Here is a 19,825-nt window from a genome sequence, read left to right as displayed (position 1 = left end):
TCGGTGGATACAGGTGTAGTACTGAGTATCATTTCTCCTAACAAAACTAAGCTGTGTCTAAGAATTACCCTTGTTACACTCTAAGCTAACAATAAAACTAAAATTGCGATGTTTGGCCAGAAAACGTTGGGACTAGACTTAGGGTTTAGGAGGTAACTCCTTCGGTTTTCCACTGTAGCGGATCAAGATCTGACAGTACTTGGAATAGATATTTCAGAGACAAATGAATTTCTGGTCAACACTAGGAAATAAAGTTTGACACAGAATCAAAATCTGAATCACATAAAAGGGAAATAAAGTCATATCACTTCCCTATATTTGGTACAAAACCAAGTAGTAACAACTACCGAAATATAAGATACACACTCAGAATCCTCTGACCTAATTTAATGAAACCCTCAAACTTCAAAAGGTAAGCTGATGATAAGTCAAATTATCGACAGTTAAGGTACACTTGTGCTTGCTAGTCCCAGGACATTAGAACCAGATAAGGTTAAAATAACTAGAGTCGAATTAGATTACACACCGCAGCAGAACTACACATTTCCGTACGATAACCAATAACCAGCCCTGCACACACGCTTGTTAACACTCTTGGAGAAGGAGCATAGGCCCCAGACCAGCATTCTCTGTCCAACCTTGTCCTGAAAAATACTTTCCAGTTGCTATTCATCCTTTTCATGTCTGCTTCCAATTCTCAACACAGCGTGTTCTTTGCTCTTCCCAGAATGTCCTAGAGATCCTAGAGATCCATTCGTTATCATGATGTTTCTTGCCGCCTACAATATCCTGACACATTGGAGTTAATGCTTCTTGTTCTCTTTCCAGTTGTCCTCCATAACAGACTCTTATTCCTTCAGTAGATCGTGTAAGGCTTGGAACCTGTTGTTGAGAATCATCTTGAACTGATTGAGTTTGTTAGTATGTCTGAGGAAGTCTATTTCGAACACATGTATTCCTGTTTCCACAGTTGTCCAGTGTTTATTTAGCTTCAGTTTCATCTTGACCACAACCACGTGGTGATCTGAAGCTATGTCAGCTGCTCTCGTGGTTCTCACATCTTCCATTGTCCTTCGGAATTTTTGGTCGATGCAAACATGATCTATCTGGTTCTCTGTAGTGTGGTCTGGTGAGATCCATATAGCTTTGTGTAAGCGTTTGTGTGGAAATATTGTGCAGCCTATAACCCATTTGTTGAATGCACATAGATTTGCAAATCTCTCCCCATTTCCGTTCCTTTCTCCCGATCAGTTCATGTTCTCCCACGAAATCTCCATATCCGGTGTTGCCTATTCCGACTCTGGTGTTTAGATCTCCTATGAGGATTGTCAAGTCCTTTCCCGAGCACTTTGCTATAATTGATTGCAGTCTCTCGTAGAACTGATCTTTATCGTCGTCATTGCTATTATTAGTGAGTGCGTAACATTGAATGTTATCCACTGTGATTTACTCCATCTCTTTTTTTCTTCTGTAAGAAGTCCTTTCAACTCGGAGGTTACAGTTTAAATAGTTTAGACTGTTTATTCTGGTTAACGTTTTTCTACTGTATGGGGTTGCTGACCCTATTCTTAACTCCCGTCCTTTGTATGGGTTTGGGACTGGAAGTAACCGCAGAAGAGCTACAGCCGTAGTCACTTCTACGTAAGTCTCTGACAAGTATTTACAGCCTTTAGCCGCGCAGATTTTAAGACCTCTTCAACTTTCTGTTCAGTTCTTGTTCAGTTCATGCATGCAATCATCCGGCCTTTGCCTCAATGTTGTCATTGGTCTGTTGGGAAAATTTAAATTGTCCTAACCTAGTTTGTAACTGCGACCTCATATAACGAGGTGCTGTACAAACCAAGCCTATTCCCTAGAGGCCAGAAATAATTGGACATACTTTACGTAGTTTAATAACAATTTTTCATCCGATATGTCTTTGTCTTTCGCATCCTTCAGAGCGGAAATCCACTAAGATAGTTGAGGAACATTCACAAGCATAGAGTTAGTTACTTGTTTAAAGACTACTAACTTCCCCATAGAATTATCAACGAAGAGGAGCTTCAATTTCAATGTGTGGTTTAAGTTCTATGCAATGGGGCTCCTAAAAGATACGTAGATTGACTTAGAGACTCCCATTACTAAGATAAACAAACGTCACCAAGCCTCCGGTCGTTCCCAAGCTGATACTGAAACCCCCCACACAAACACTGGACAGCGTGACCATTAAATAACTCGATATCTGCTAACCAAGCTTGACATAGGTAAATACACTGGACCCGATGAACTGCATCCTAGGTTACCAAAGGAATTAGCTAACTTTGTCGCGAACCCTTTAAGTATATGTTTTAATCATTCCGTAACCGAGGGTCGTCTGCCAAAAGACTGGAAGAACGCCATAGTAAGTCCAGTCTTAAAAACAGGTACAAAACATAAGCCTTAGAATTACCGACCAATTAGCCTAACTAGTGTGGTTGTTAAAATCTTAGAAAAGATTATTCGGAAGGAGCTGTTTAAGTATCTCGATGAAAACCGGATCCTCTCGGAGAAGCAGCATAGTTTTAGAACAGGTTACTCTTGTCTCACAAACTGATTAGTCGCTCGTGAAAGCTGGTGAGCTCTTAAGGACCAAAAGTTGCCTATAGACGTAGCTTATATCGACTTCAGCAAAGCTTTCGACAAAGTTCCGCACAACCAGCTGTTATATGAGTTAAGGAATGTTGGGATTGGAGGTAATCTTTTGATGTGGATAAAAGACTTCCTAGTTGGGCGTCAACAAAGAGTAAGGGTGAACTCCAAGTTGTCTGGCTGGGAAACTGTGCTTAGTGGAGTCCTCCAGGGTACAGTTTTGGGGCCAGTGTTATTCCTCCTGTACGTAAATGACCTCCCTCGTCTACTATCGTCATCGGTCTTACTCTATGCTGACGATGTCAAGATATGGAGAGCGATACAAAGCAAGGGCAATGGCTTAGAACTCCAAAATGACTTGGAGAGATTATCTGAATGGTCTCAAACCTGGAAATTGCCGATAAACACTTCCAAGTGTATTGTGGTGCATATTGGCCACCACGGTACAGATACATACACGATGAATAACACTGAGTTACCTATTGTCCGGGCACACAATGACTTAGGCGTCATCGTTAGTCAAGACCTAAAGACTACTGCACACTGCTGTGCAATAGCCGTCAAAGGTTTTAGAACTTTATGGTCCATACGCAGGGCCTTTAGTCATCTCGACGCCAAAACGTTTCTGACTTTGTATACAGTGTTCTTACATCCTAAACTTGAGTACTGCATACAAGCAGCTATCCCCTGTCTAAAAAAAGATAGTGAACTCTTGGAAGGGGTTCAGAGAACAGCAACTAGGCTGATTCCCGGAATAGCGAAGCTCCCGTATGGTACTAGACTGACCAAGCTAAACCTATTCCCGCTGTCATATAGAAGAATCAGAGGCGACTTGATTATAGTTTTCAAATTGCCTAATGACAAATTTGCACCTGATATGCCCTCATTTTTCTTGTCTTCCAAAACAGAAAATCTACGAGGACATTCCAAAAAAGTTCACAAGCCCAGAACGAATTACTTGTCAGCTGACTACCGACTTTCCCATAGAATCATCAACGAGTGGAATTCATCACCTCAGCAAGTGGTTGAGGCTCCATCCGTTGACTCCTTCAAAAGAAAGTTGGATCAGCTAAGAGACCATCATTGCCAGGACTAACACAGGCCATCAAGCCTCCTGTCCTTTCCAAACTGAAACTAAAACTAAAAAAGGGTTGGTAAATGTTTGTTCCGAGGTTACATCATATATAATCGCTACTCTGAAAAAATAGATCAAAACACAGAGTATTCTCACCTTATCATGAATTTTGACATTATTGGATACAGTCACATCTTTAAATGACATAAACAGTTTTCAATATTTCATTTGCATGCATTAAATCACGTGGACGTTTTGAATATTGCGTACTTGTTTTCGTGTTGCCTCAGAATATGGGGAAATCTAAGAAAGAAAACAAAGATAGCAACGCTACTGAATCAGTTGCACTGAAAAAGGAGGTTTCAGTCCTACAGGGTGTGAGTATTGTTGTCGGTGTTATCATTGGTTCTGGTATATTTGTTTCACCTGTTGGAGTCTTGAAACATACTAAATCCGTCGGATTATCATTTATTATGTGGGCCGTCACTGGATTATTCAGTACATTGGGTAAATTATCACGCTTATTGATCTTATGCAGATGAAGGTGCCATCGTGTATGCCGAACTAGGTGTCACTATTCCTCGATCTGGTGGAGAATATGTTTACATTCTCCAAACGTTTGGACCTTTACTTGCCTTTCTAGCCTTTTGGATTACATTCGTCGTAATCGGATCTGCAAGTTGTGCGGCAAATGCACTTATTTTCGCCCAATATATTCTTCGACCCGTCTACATGGACTGTGTTACTCCTACTATCGTGATACGCACCGTTGCAGTGCTAGGACTGCGTAAGCGTTACATAAGTTAATTACTGAATCAAGTTCTTCTTTGCTTCGTGCACTGTTTTAGCGTTAAACTGGCAACGAAAGTCGCGGTCGTCTTCACTGCTTGTAAAGTTACAGCTTTACTTATTATAATTGGTTTCGGCCTCTACTATCTGGGAAAAGGTAGGGTATGCTTCCATATATAACCTTTATATAAGTCTTTACTTCGTTTCCTGACTACTCCCTATTATTTTAAATAGGTAATGTTGAGAGTTTCAAAAATGCCTTCGAAGATAGCGAAAAATCACCCGGTGAACTTGCATTGGGGTTTTACCAAGGGTTTTGGGCTTTCTCTGGTTGGTAAGTTGTCTGAATGTCCCAGTTTATTTATTAGCTAAGTGTGGTAATTTCAAACTCCCATTTGTGTTAATTGTAGACTGGCAATAGTTTTGACATGCCTTAATACCAAACTTATCTTAGTGAATTGTAAATCACATCATATTTTTCTATAATGCTGAAAAGTACTTCATGTATCAAAAGTAGTTTTCTGAATTAATTCTGTCACACAATTTACTATATTTCGATATAATTAAGCACCGACTTCATTCGTACAGCTCCAAACGTTCGGCATTACTAAATCCATAATATATTAGGCCCCTGACTACTATTGTTCCTACTTTATTTCTATTTAATGTTTTGGATTTGACGTTATTTTGTTCCGATTATATCTCTCAAGAAATTAGTAATATTGATTCCTTAATGGCAAGGTAGCGATTATCTGTATCTGTGTGTGTTAGTTTTACTGTTCTACAGAAATTTGAGCACAAACTGTCCTAAGCAGATATAAATTAATTCCTTTAGGCAATAAAGATACTTGGTTCTCAACCCACTCATGTTGTGTCATCAGAAAGTAAAGTCGGACAACTTGAAATTCCCATCTGCCTTTCGTGAATTTACACTTACTGTAGACATCAACGGAAATACGTTACGGGTTTTTCTGGCGTTGGTGTCGCACTAAGCACCAGAGCTGAGGTAGCACTTGTGGATTGGATCTCCATTAACAGTCGGTTATGTGTTGTCAAATTAGAAAGTTCGATCAAGGTGAGGGGAAATCGGTATGAGAAATGATGTCCTTTCGTCATCGCCTACACTACAACAGTTTAGATCCCGGATACGATCGAGGATGGGTTTTACCACTGGCTAACTGTTCTATGGAAAGTGCGTTCGACAGATATTGTGGTACCAGGAGGAGACTTAAATACTCAGGTCAGGCGTCTAGGCAAAGAGGAGAGTCAGTTAGGTGGTTGATGGGGATTTGTTGGTCATAGGTCAGATAACGGTGACCGTCTACTATACCGTTGCACATAATGCAACCTGTTCCTGGCTACCACTAACTATCAGAACAGTCATCGCCGGTGTGCCACCTGGCGTCCTACGTATCTCAAGCCTGGGCTCAGGTTGATCGCATCGCAATCAGCTACGATGTGTGTGGTTATATACAAGGCTGCCGCTATTTTTGGAGTACCTGTCTGGACCCTGACCATGCCCTTGTTTGTGCTATTTTTACCTTGCGTCTCAGTGGCCAATAAATTCGTCGTTGTAAACAGATTGATGTCATCAAATCGGTTGCAGATTCTGTTACAACTAAATATCAAACCGAGCTAGGTTCATTTCTGGCTATTAACCTATCGAAACGTATTGATGAGCATTGGCTGCATTTGCATGACTCCATGAAAATAGGGAGTAAAGTCGTTTTCGGCTTCGCGAAACGTCTCGCTTATAAGCACTAGGTTTCTTCAGGTTCCTTACAACTTGTTGAAGCACTTCGGTCTGCTCCGGGTTACCGCCAGTGTGAGCATAAATATTGTTACGAAACTAAATTGTGCAAAGTCTGAGTACGGAATGAGAAGCCTGGTGATCGTAGTGTGCTAACGAGTTAGAAGAAGCAACTGCATTTGGTGACTGTCAGAATTTCTTCCAGCCCATCTGAGTAACTAGCATCAAGAAGTTTAGTTTGAGTGAAACGATCTGTGAAGCTGATTGGATGCCTATCAATATCACCTACCGATGTCTTGGACGACGGATAGAGTTCCTGGACGAACAGCTCGGCAGATCTGTTGCTCAGGGACATCGATCTATGGCCTGTGACGACTGACCTACTTAACGAGACGGAAGTCCGCAAGAAACTCCAGCCCTTGAAGTGCTACAAATCACAAGGCCAAGATGACGTACCCCCGGCCCTTTGTAAAAATGGTGGCTATCATCTGGTTGTGAAACTGACTGAGTTTATTTCACAAAGTTCTGGCAATTAAAGAGTGTTCCGACATCGTGAAATGAGTCGACAGTTCTTCCCTTCTGTAAAAACTATCGGGGAATAGGTCTACATCTTATTGCGTCCAAACTGTTGACTTCCGTCATACTTCGTAGATTTTTCAAAACCCCAGAAAGATTGACTCACGAAGAGCAGGCTGGTTTTCGTTGTGGTCGATGATGTATTGATTATATCTTCTCCCTCCTCCAAATGTTAGAACACCGTCAAACCTATCACAGGCCAACAATCATAGTGTTTCTTGACATTACGGCCGCCTTCGATTCGTTGGACAGGATTGTCCTCTGTGGTTGTCTATTGAAGAAGGGTGTACCCAAGAAGCTTATTAACACCTTAAAATCCCTATATACTAACACCTCAGATAGAGTGATGACATACAACCACCTCTCTCCACTGTTCCATTCAACCAGTGGGGTTAGTCAGGGTTTTCCAACCTCACCATCTCTCTCCAACTTCGCCATCGATGACGTTCTGGAAACAGCTGTAATGGATGTAGGTAATTGTGGTGTGGATCTGTTGTCTGAAGAAAGACATTTCGACCTTGAGTTTGCGGATGATATTGTCTGACTGTGCGATAATACCCAAGCCATGCAATCTGCACTTAATCGGTTGGCAGTTAGTGTCCGTAGGTATAGCATATGCCTTGCACCTTCGAAGTGTAAAGCACTTTTATAAGACTGGGAGGGCCCTGTACCTACAATCACTCCGGGTAGTGAGCAGATAGAAGTAGTCGAGAAGTCCGTGTATCTGGGTAGCTGCATAAGTGCTAGTAGTGGCGTGAATGATGAGATCAATCCACGCATAGTGAAAACCAGAGTGGCTTATGCCGATCTGAGTCATCTTTGGTGCATTCGTGATGTTGGTTGGATCTACAACGCGTCGGTGAGAACTGTTTTGCTCTATGCTTGTCAGACCTGGCCTTTCCGAGTTTAGAATGTTAGACGACTCTATGTGTTTGATCATCGTTGTCTCTGAAAGATTCTTGACATCCAGTGGCAACATCATGTTAGTAATGCAAGAGGTTCGGCATCGTGTGTTCGGGCACTTCAACGATAATTCGATTGGTGTCACCATCTTGAAACATCGACTTCGGTGGTTTGGAAGTGTCCTACGAATTTCGTCCCAGAGAATTCCACATTATGAATTATTTTCCGACGCTGGAACCAGTTGTGAAAAGCGGAGAGGTGGTCAGTGTATGACATGGCGTCGTGGTATAAAAGAAAGGTTTATGGGGCTGACTCCTGTTGGTCGTCCAAAACTGCTTGGTTGGAATCCTAGAGATGGTAGAACATGATAGCCAAAGACGTTATCAAACATGGCCCATAATAGAAGACAGTGGCGATTCTGCTGTAACTTCCTTTTACTTCATAAAAAATGAACGTAACTTCTTCAACTGAAAAGATTCTTTCTGGTTGTATTTTTGCTGACTGAACTGTTTCACCCATTATTATTATTATTGTTTCACTCTCATACACTAATTTCTGTTCGTTGTTGTTCTTCTTTTTATTACACTCACTTTACATTCTCATTTTTATTGTGTGGAGCGTATGTTGCCTCTTTGTACCAATGTTTACGTGTTCAAATAAATAAATTAAGGCTCATATCTGTTCTGAATTTCACCTAAATTAGTCGGTAAAGTGATGGCCTTCCATGATACGTCCACAGTTATTGATAAAGCTTGTTCATATTAGTTTCCCAAAAAAAAACATATTTAAGGAGTATTTAGTTTAAATAATTTAATTTATTTTGCACTCTATTTCTTAAAACACAATTATATGAATGAAGAATATTTTCAATAATTTCTCATGAGGTTCTACAATTATCACATCCAAATTAATAATCCATAAAATTGGTCAAGTCAGAGTACATCATTTAAAATTGTAACATGTGAATTGAGGATTGTTTGTCATATAAAACCAAATCATTAGTGTTGGAGCTGACTAATATGTAGTGGTAACTTGAATCAGTTTATAAGTGAAATGAAATTGTGAAATAAATGATCAGAATAAATATAGTTGACATAGGGTGAGATAGAACAATGGGGTTACACATCAGAAATTACATAATATGTAATTACATAATATGAATTAGGTCAGATATAGTAGATGGGGGTGGATGCTGAATAAATTTCTCTGAAAGGTTAGCAAGTATAATAATAATAATGACTGGTAAGATGTGAAGATAAAAATAAACATTAATCAAATTTACGTCACCATATTATTTTTTGTTGAACGTGAATAAAAAAATTGAAACATTAGGTTGTTTGGTCCTTTTGAATAGTATTCTAATTTGTTTTGTAGGAATTACCTCAACTTTTTGACTGGAGAAGTAAAGAATCCAGGAAGGTACGTAATGATAGTTTATTTATCCTTATTCATGTGATCATATGTATAAATATCAATCTAAATAAAAGAAAAGTGGTGGTTTGAAAAATAAAAAAAGATAGTTTGACAGTAACCACAGAAATACCTCAGTTATTCATAATGTAGTTAATCTATAAATGCTTCATATTTCCTCTACAAATTGGATTTTGTGTATTTTCGTTTCTATCTACTTACTGTGCTATGTTGCCAAGTTAAAACTCCAGCCAAGTGTTCAAAACTTATCTCTTACATGTAAAAAATGTTCAAACCCATTACATACTTTTATCTGAATATGCGAGTAGTATCTGCTTCCATAATATTGGTTGTACATAGGCTAGTATGTAAACCTATGTTAAAAAATGTGGTTCGTCTTATTAAACATCAGTAGACTTAGAACAATGGATCATTAACCATTCTAAATTAAGTGACTTAAAAAGGCAAACAGAAAAAAAATGAAATCGAAGACGTTATGTATACTGAGGAAGTTGATTGTGAGAAGTTCTGTGTTATTTTTACCTGTAAAATATATTGTTTTCTGACCAAAACTACTGCAAATTACAACTATATAAAACAGCTCATAGCATCCATATTAAATAGTTAAATGATATAAACTATTATGGTACCCGGATTACTTCAGTGACATAAATGAAAAGTCAAATTAGTTACCATAAAGGTACTTGAGACCTACATTCTAAGTTATTAGCATCAAATAGTGAAGATATTTGTGATAAATACTAAGCCTTCGCTAGTTGTAAAACTCTTTACTTAAACAAGTTAATTTGACTTTTTATACACAGGACACTACCGATCGTAATTATACTCTCCCTCACAACAGTAACGTTCATCTATATTTTGACCAATGTGGCCTACCTTGCAGTCTTATCACCATTAGAAGTCCTTGCCTCAGAAGGTTCTACTGCAATAGCTGTGGTAAGTATTTTCTCCTCAATATTCCACGAGTCTATTAAAAATATTCAAAAGTTAGGTGCTAGTGTCCTTATTCTTACAACTTTTTGGTTGCAAACATTTGACACACTGTTCTCTCATATCACATAATTAAACAAGTGTCTAACAAGTGGTGTTGTGGCATAGAAAAATAGTACTAAATAATCATGTTCTACAGTGAGCTAAATACTACACCAATTTAGGTTCTTTAGTATTTTATGAAAAAGTAAACTCTTTTGAAGTGCTTCAGTGGTATTTGATCGTTCAAACAGAAACAGGTAGTTATTTCTAGAATTTTAAAATCCCATCCATAAAGCTCCAAAGCAATACTGAGATTTGCATTCATATTGTACCCGGTATCTAGAGGTATTATATGAAACTTTCTTATTTAGTCCCTAAGTATACATTTGACATTGATTCTAAATCAGGATTTCGTAGCGTCTAATGCAAAACTGCTACAACGTTCATCGTAGGTCTGAAGTAAACACCAACATTACAAAAAGAAAGTGATCAGGTGTTCCTCGGTAAAGGGCATGACTAGGTCGCTATATGACTTATTGGAGTGACAGGTTGATGATCTTAGTAATTTGTGGCATGAAACGAATATAATCAAAATGATTGGATTATTTGTCTCAACTGGATTGTAGAGTAAAGTGCTTTACATAAAAGTCAAGCAACCTCATCCCTTGACAACCATTTTTATTGTACTGATTTTTTATCTGTGTTGTTACCTGGCATATATATACTTGCTAGACTGTGTGCCTGAAGATAACCACCCTAATAGGTATCGCAAACTGTTTGAAGTAACATATTTGGCAAGCAAACACAACTAAATCGACACATGTATGAAATAAATCGGATTGCCTGTATCTAATTACAATACACTGGTGGAGTACGCAGTTGCTGACTCATTATGTAGAGAATTCTGAACACTACGTACAACGATAGGGGGGTGTTTGGTATATTTCTTCCCATATGAATGTTGTGTCTATTAGAGTGTTTATTCCAACTATAGGGAGTAATGTAGTAGAGTACCCTGACTACTTACCTAATCTTGGAGGTTTTATGAACCCTAGTGGGTTTGTAGCTGACAGGATTTTGTTATGAACACAACAAACCTTGCTTAACATCTGCTGACTTATATTACCGTTTCTGGAGGCGAGATATCTGTCTACTTATCAGAGAGCGAGTAAATCGTATAACAATTCACCCTAAGTCAACTATTAGCACTTCTTTAATTTTCATCACGTTGGTTTGTTTTCCCCATAATATACAGTGAATCGAACTGATACACTTACGTTACAATCCACTTTGATAATGACTGACAAAGTCAAGAATAAATGTATGCTGTCATAACAGAGATAAAAATAATCCCTGATCATATGTAGCTCCGTACTCTTTGAGAACGAAATTCAATCTAAGTTTTCTGCCATGGAGAAAATCATTGTCTCCAATTATTTAAGGCCCAAACAGATTTTTAAAATGTCTGTTCTTCACTATTCTCAAAAACGTTGGTCAAATATCCTAGTTAGAAAAATAAAAGATTTCATTTAAGTGAATAGTTGATTTTTTTGAAGCTTGCGTGATTTATTATGATTCCACACCAGCCTTTCTACTCTCCCTTCTACTTTCCTCTGAACAAAACACATGTGATTTTTTTATAAATACACTTACACACTAGTTCACACAACTCGAAAATTTGCATATGTCCTTGTATATCTTCTAAACTTATAGAGTTTTGCATCACGAACTATGGGGGTGGTGGGTTTGGTAATGCCAGCTCTTGTAGGTGCTTCAGTCTTTGGCAGCATAAATGGTGAGGTATTCTCTATTTCCCGGTAAGCGTTTTATCACTTTCGTCCCCGTTTTTGTTAAATTCAGTGCAAGCCGTTATTTTATAAACATTCCACAGTCTATCGAAACACTTGCTTCATTATTAGTAGTCTCCATTTGTCACTATCTTCTCATAATAACATATCTTAGTAGACAAAATACCTTACGTAACTAATTTGGCGAGTTTTGCGCTGTAAATACCGAATATTTTAGGAACTTTTGGCAGATTGGAGAGATCTTAGCCAGATTAAATGTAACTGGAATTAGAACTGTAGTAAGAGACAATTGTTTTTCGTCTAGAACTGATTGGGGTAAACTACAATTCAGGAATTTAGTCAACTTGACATCATGTGGTGTGAAACATTACCTTTAGTAACCAAATTTTCCTTTTTCTTCACATTTTATTTGGCTTCAAGGGCCTAATTAAATATCAATAATAATGATACCATTAAGAACGAAAATAGATGTTTCTGGGGGATATATTTAGCTGTTTATTGTTATTTTCAGCTGAATACAGTGAGAGTTATTTGAAAATGTTTCCTATACCCCTGGAACCTGTTTTAGCAATATAAAACGCTTTGGTTGAAAGCAACAAAAACTGAGATTAATACGTTGTGTCAGCTTTCTAGTTAGCTCTTCTACGAATACTGAAAGCTAAGATGTCACTTGATGGACTAACCTCATTATCACCTGAGAGATGGATATACTGCAAAATGATAAACATTTTACCTGTTTGTAAATGACTAAAACGGTCTTTATGACATTAATTATGGTAATGAAAATCTCCCTCTTGAATAAATCTTGAGGACAGTATACATGACGAACTGAAACAGATTGTAGGCCTGGTACCAAGGACTGGCATAATAGCTTATGATTAGATATTGTCTGAGGTGAATTTGTTAAGGTATATCTACGCTCACTTTATTTTCTCGACCTTGTCGACGAATTCTGAATATAAGTACGTCAGGTGTTGCTGATTGACTTCCTACTTGGATATATTCTAACCAGTGTACTGTGCACAATCCATTCCACATCTCAAATGCAGTGTTGCTTACTAGCTGACCTTCACTCATACTTAAGTTCAATCACAGATAATGACATTTAATGGCACCAATCACTTCAGTTAGCAGCTCCATCAGTTCTAGTGACTACTGAAATACCAGTTTATGTGTGAAAGGCTTTTTTACATTTACGCAATTTGTGCATGCAAAAGGTATGGGGATGAACTAAAAAGGAAGACAAAGCTTATTTGTGGATTGTTTAACAGTAAATCTCTCATGTGACAATACGTGATCATTCATTTAGTATAATGTACTGGGGTTCAGGATGTTTAATCACTTGTTTCTTTGACACATTTGTCGCTTCTGAATTCATAATTGGTTGAGGTTATTAATATTACGAGTGGATTATTGTATCCTCAAGGTTCGTCCCAATATTCTAGACGTTTTTATTATCTATCTTCCTCGAGATTTTAAATACTTAATAACTCTTCATCCATGAAAACTTTCTGATATCTTGTTTATTTCACTTTATTTCCTTCCCATTTAATGAACTTAACCTTTTTTACAATGTTGCAATAGATACTAATTAGGGTCTGTGATCACAAAAACACTTATCAAGTTTATTTGATATCTATCGAAGAATTTTTTAACTTTACTTTGAAAGACTTGACAGTCAAATAATGACATTTTTATCTTGTTCGAACTTCTTGTTTTTAGGTTTTGAATAAACTTTCAATTGTCCAGTTTGAATTAGGCAAGTGTAAATAATACATACAAATTAATCGAGATAATTAAGAATAATTTAGACTAAGGCTCTGGCTCGAGACTGGTAGGTCCTGGGTTCGAGTCTCGCGAGTGCGGGATGGTGGATGCGCACTGCTGAGGAGTCCCATAATCGGACGAGACGGCCGTCCAGTGCTTTCAGGTTTTCCATGGTGGTCTAGCTTCAATTGACTCATGATTTCAACTGTAAGCAAATTTATCATTCTTGTTACACTTTAAAATATTTAGTTTAGTTTTTGTTAAAAACTTGAAACGTCTATATTTATTCAATTTGCTTTGATTTTAATTTTAGACTAGCATTTACTGCTGGTGAAGAAGGACATATGCCCGCGCTTCTTTCAATGGTTAATATTGACCGTTTAACTCCTATTCCATCTATATTAATTGTAGTAAGTTATTGAAATTCACACTTTCTCTGTAACACTAATATTTCATACTGTTGTGATAATAGATTTCAAGAGTTTTTCCACGATTATTTTCCTAGGTCAATAACATTTCTATCCTGTGTAATATAGCCTTTATGACTGTTTATTTAAGCATTTTTCTTATGATAAATCTTAAATTTATGTTTTCCTATACCCTACTACTACTATATATACTACTTTTATTTGCTTCCTATAGTTGTGAAGGTAAAATATCATCCAACCGTATTATTTATTGTTTCAGAAAATTATATATATATATATATATCTGAGATGGTTTAGGTCAGCTGTTGTTAAACTTATTTGAGACAGCATATGATCAGTTGTATTCATTGATCTTTTACCCTTCCAAGAGTCTCTAATATAATATCATTCTATACGTTTTATCTCCTGGTTTCTTTGTTTTTGGATTTTCTTTCTCAACGTTTCATTAATGTGATGATATTATTTCTTTTAATCTGTTTTACTTAATCTTTATTTATTTTTATACTGACACAAAACTAGACAACTTTAACCGACATGTATTTATGCAAAATGTTAAGTAGTTTACGTCAAATATCCATGGATTTACTTTTGGGATACTAGTATGTCTGTACTATAAGCAAATGGTTTGATGTCCATATTAGTTAATATTTAATATCATGTATACTAATCAGTATTTTTTTTATTGATCTCTGTACACTCCATGTAAGATTTTTCGTCACTTGAATATTCAGCCCGAAACGAAGTAATTATGTCTTTATTTCTTTCCATAGGTGACTCTATCTGTAATTTTTCAAATGTTCGATGATATACTTTATTTGATCGAGTTAACGGGATTCGCTTTCTCTGTAATGTCTGCAATGGCTGTTTGCAGCTTACTCTACATTCGTCGTACAAATCCTGAAATGAATACATCGGGATTTAAAGTAATTTATTTCTTTGTAAATTTGGCTCAGTAATTGTTCAGTTGCTCGACAACTTATTACTCTTAAATGCTGAACTGCCTTCTAATGACTGCATGTTCTAGGTTTTATATTATTTATTATCTTACTATAGCACTGAAATATCCCCAACTATTTTATATAATAGTCATCCTGAACAAATTGAAATTTAAAGGCTAATCTTTATGAAATGCTACAATAACGGCTATCAACTAAGGTGAAATGAACTAAGAGAATGGAAGAAGTACACAATTAAAGCAAATAAATGTAAAGTAAACTTTTATGAGGCACCTTTCAGTAACTATCTGTAAGATAATGATTTGTGGAATGCTTACCATAATTTTATTATTTCTTGTAAATAAAGTCATTGTGTACGTCAATGTGAAACCATGCTAGCTAAGCTAATAGTTCTTCATTATACGTCCACAATGTATTGATTAGTTAAAAGTACTATATGAAATAAAATATAATTATGTGTTTAAATGTTTTACTTTTCGCTTTATATTTGACACTGATTAAGCAGTATTATAAAGGCTGGTAGGGGAACAAGCGAGCTGATTATGGTCTCACTGTATTAAATCCTAAAATCTGAGGCAAACTAATTTGGATAATTAAAATTACAGTCCAAGCGATTGAATAAAACTCGTCTAGATGCAAACTATTTAACGAAAGTAATATGACTTATTAGAAGGAAAATAATGGATTTAGAACGGAACTAAGCATCTCAAAATAACCAATACATCATTACTTCAACTTATCTCGTAACGATTATGCATAATTTTGAAAGGCCTTACCCGGTATTTTATACTCTGAAATCTAAAGGTAACTATTTATGTACTGGTTTGCCTTATATTTCTAAAATGTATTTTGGATTATTCAAACATTTAACTAATTATTCTCTCGATTTTTCAGTTACCTATTTTTTTTCCTGTGTTGTACTTAATTGTGGACATTGCTATTGGAATTCTTGCAATTTATCAAAAGCCTACAGATTGTGCAGTTAGTCTTGGAGTAATGTTGCTAGGTGTTCCAGTTTACCTTTTTGGGGTAGTATGGAAGAACAAACCAAGATCAATGAGATCTTTAATATGTATGTTACTTTCTTTGACTTTTATAATAACTTAGTATTAACTAGGTACGCTTTACATTGTAAAGTTTTTTAAAAAAACGAATTTAAGTTCACTGTTTTTGTATAGTTTTTATCAGGAAACTAATATTTCTACAGTGGTGTAAATAAATAAAACTATTCATATGTATTTCAGACGGCTGAATTTGTCAACTTCATTTTTGTTGTTTGTTTATATCAATAACTAACCTGAATCTCAGTATAAGTCTAAAAAAAATCATTTACCATCAATTAAGTACCCTGATTTTAGGAAAAAAGGGTTCACGACGTTTCTGTAAAAACTATCGGGGAATAGGTCTACATCTGATTGCGTCCAAACTGTTGGCTCCCGTCATACTTCGTAGATTTTTCAAAACCCCAGAAAGATTGACTCACGAAGAGCAGGCTGGTTTTCGTTGTGGTCGATGATGTATTGATTATATCTTCTCCCTCCTCCAAATGTTAGAACACCGTCATACCTCTCACAGGCCAACAATCATAGTGTTTCTTGACATTACGGCCGCCTTCGATTCGTTGGACAGGACTGTCCTCTGTGGTTGTCTATTGAAGAAGGGTGTACCCAAGAAGCTTATTAACACCTTAAAATCCCTATATACTAACGCCTCAGATAGAGTGATGACATACAACCACCTCTCTCCACTGTTCCATTCAACCAGTGGGGTTAGTCAGGGTTTTCCAACCTCACCATCCCTCTCCAACTTTGCCATCGATGACGTTCTGGAAACAGCTGTAATGGATGTAGGTAATTGTGGTGTGGATCTGTTGTCTGGAAAAAGACATTTCAGTTGGCGCTTACGTGATAAAGTGTATTTTAGCAGAAAATTGATTGCTTGAGCACACTAAAGAGCATTATATATTTTGAAGTTTCTTAGATCACTAATTAAACTGACAAACAATCAAAAGGTCTACCCTACTAGACGTAACATCTTTGTATACTGTTAACTTAATCAGACAGAAAATTACAAAGTAAAAATTCAAGAAAAACATATTCGGTTATTCCTATTGTATTAGCTTCGAATACTAGCTAATAGTGTGGGAACGAGTGAATATCGTCTGTAATTCATCGGTTGATAAAAACGATAGGAACTCAGGTTCACCTAAAGCTTCCACCTGCTGGGTTGGCAGTAGTTCATATACTTTGATGTTGGAAAAAGTGAATATAATCATATAGATGGTCAGTTGTTTTCGATCGAGACTTGTATATAGCTACAAAGTTTGAAAAAAGTATACCGATACTTTTAAGGACCAAAATTATATTTTGTTTACGGAGTGATGAGTTTCAACAATCTGACTGGATTCAGACCATTTACTCGTAAGAATATTTCTTGTTCCCTGGTAGTCAATTCCCAAGAATTTTAAATTTCTCTCTAATAAGTCATATATCGTTACGTTTAGTTTAACTTTGTGACATTGCTATGCACCTTATCGGACTAGGTGTTCTGTAAATAACAATTGTGGCTTTTCTTCAGTCAGACTAGTGGATTCGAGTCCTTGGATTGAAACTTTTAGCTTACAGAGATGAATAGCTAACAACTGGTATCCGACAATAACAAAAATGCATCGGATATGAAAACTTGTTATAATTATCAAATAAGCTTATAAGCTTATGTACTTGTTGCCCTCAAATGCCCTGGTACGGCCGACAGTGGGGAGAGTCCGCTCTCCCTCTCCAAATGCTCTCACATGGCCATGCGTATATAGCCTCTGACAGGGAAGCCCTACTCACTGCCTTCTCGTGGCATTACTGTTGTTTACGAAATTAAGAGGACGAAAAGCGGATGTTCGGCACTTTAACCGGGTTGGTGGACACGGAAAGTCCACCTAGGGGAGTTGGAAAACCCTGATTTCAAACCAATGGTGTACATGGACTCCAGTATCCTGAAGGGACAAATGGCGTATTAACCAATCGTTGGTCACCGGCTACCATGGGACTGCATCTCCTTACGGTGCTCCACTGCCTTGTGGATCAGATCTTTAGGTCAAAAATCGGGCTGTGGCTTTCTAAGAAAACCACCTGTTTCGGTTTGGGCACCCGGGCAGTATCACAGCCCTCACACAAATCAAATGAGATTTGTGCTGCACTTATGTATCTGGTACTTCCTTGTACCAATATTTATGTGTTTAAATAATAATAATAATGTACTTGTTAAAACCTGACTAATTCAAGTTTAATTTATATTATTATTGGCATATAGATCAATACCACTTACTGTTAAATAACTCACTTATGCAACAAAAAAAGTACTCCACCACAAAGAAATAGGTTCTATCCATTAGTTTTTTTTGACAACTTTCAAAAGACACTGCTGAGGAGTCCCACAATAACACTAAACGCCCCTCCAGTACTTCCATGGTGATCTAGCTTCAATTGACTCATGATCTCAACTATTAAAATCACTATAATATTCACACAAACCTCTTCTGATATTCTATTTGAATTACAAGTCCCCTACTTTGATACAATTCATTTTATTCTCCTTTTTTTTAAAATTAATGTCCATTGTATTTTAGATGGTGTCACAATCACTTTACAAAAAGTTTTAAAAGTTGTTGAACAAGAAAAAGTCTCTGATATAATAGAATTAGATGGTCATTTAAAACCTGTTGATAGTCAACTGGATATATCATAACAAAAAACAACAACAATAATAAACAATAACGAAAACTTCGCTTTATTCTTAATTTTGCCAATTTTATTCTTACAACTACTGTTCCAATGGTAACTAATGGATTTTATTCTTATAATTTTTGTTTTGTTTGTAAAAAAAAAAACAATATTGTGCTTAAAATTACCCTTGAATTCATCCAATCAAATTGTTTCTTTTTATTACCTTAAAAATCTTTCAAATCATCCTGTAAATGAATTCAACATTTTGCTTATTTTTTTTCCCTTCATAGGATACAGTGTAACATTGTACTTCATTCATTTCATGTTGTATTAAAAAAATTTCTTCGCTTTTTTAGACATAGATTCACTTATATACCATTTGCTAACATCATTGCCAGCTTTTTTTTTTAAATTTGTGACTTCTTATATATTTTGTTTTAATCCTAGATGTGTTTGTTATTCTTGTTTTTTTCAGTGCTTCTCCCTTGCATTATCAGTAGAATAATCACAATTTCTTAAAAAAAAATTTGTATATCCTAAATTGCTTTGATATATCCTTTTTAATTGATTGTAAATTTGTGTGTATGTACATAGTTTACATACAAAATTCTTGATGATATTGAATTAATAAAAAGAAAATATTTGGCTATTTGTAAAGATTTATTCAATTTAATGGTTAGCTGATCATGGATTAGTGACTAACGTCTTGTTTGTTATCATTGCCGCAGCCAATGTATGAATGCACATGATTTGTGTAGATTACATCAAATGAAATCCAATATGATACACACGGCTGGAGAAGGTCAGTTAGGCATTTGATCATTGCCGCAGCCCGCATGTGATTACCTAGTTCAGTGAGAGCCAATGTATGAATGCACATGATTTGAGTACATTATCATTTGAGTTTATCAATTAAAGTGTCCTAGTCACTTTACAGTCTTCTTGGTTTTATTGCTGGTTCGGTAGGTGTATATTAACTGTCTGTGTGTGTCTCCTGTACATAAATCGGACGTTTAAATTTTCCATTCTTTATCCAAAATATTCAGT

General features: G+C 36.5%; 1 protein-coding gene across 2 annotated transcripts; it reads left to right on the top strand.

Annotated features, from left to right (window-relative positions):
• Positions 1-3,936: 3,936 nt before the first annotated feature.
• Smp_083990.1 (cationic amino acid transporter, putative) lies at positions 3,937-19,426 on the top strand (the record flags this gene model as incomplete). 2 transcript variants are annotated; one of them, XM_018791470.1, is made up of 11 exons in its annotated part: positions 3,946-4,189; positions 4,227-4,469; positions 4,503-4,628; positions 4,706-4,805; positions 9,060-9,104; positions 9,935-10,067; positions 11,817-11,920; positions 13,992-14,088; positions 14,877-15,029; positions 15,957-16,134; positions 18,682-19,426. In XM_018791470.1, the coding sequence occupies exons 1-11, from the start codon at positions 3,976-3,978 to the stop codon at positions 18,798-18,800; spliced, it is 1,512 nt and encodes a 503-aa protein (XP_018645414.1). In that variant the 5' UTR covers positions 3,946-3,975. The 2 variants fall into 2 exon arrangements, with proteins under 2 accessions (XP_018645413.1, XP_018645414.1); XM_018791471.1 differs by having other exon boundaries at positions 3,937-4,469; positions 18,682-18,800.
• Between the last annotated feature and the right edge of the window lie 399 nt (positions 19,427-19,825).

The sequence above is a fragment of the Schistosoma mansoni genome (assembly GCF_000237925.1).
Source record: "Schistosoma mansoni, WGS project CABG00000000 data, chromosome 3 unplaced supercontig 0044, strain Puerto Rico, whole genome shotgun sequence".
NCBI lineage: Eukaryota > Metazoa > Platyhelminthes > Trematoda > Strigeidida > Schistosomatidae > Schistosoma > Schistosoma mansoni.
Note: the sequence above shows the minus strand (reverse complement) of the source record. Positions and strands in the feature narration are given on the sequence as shown.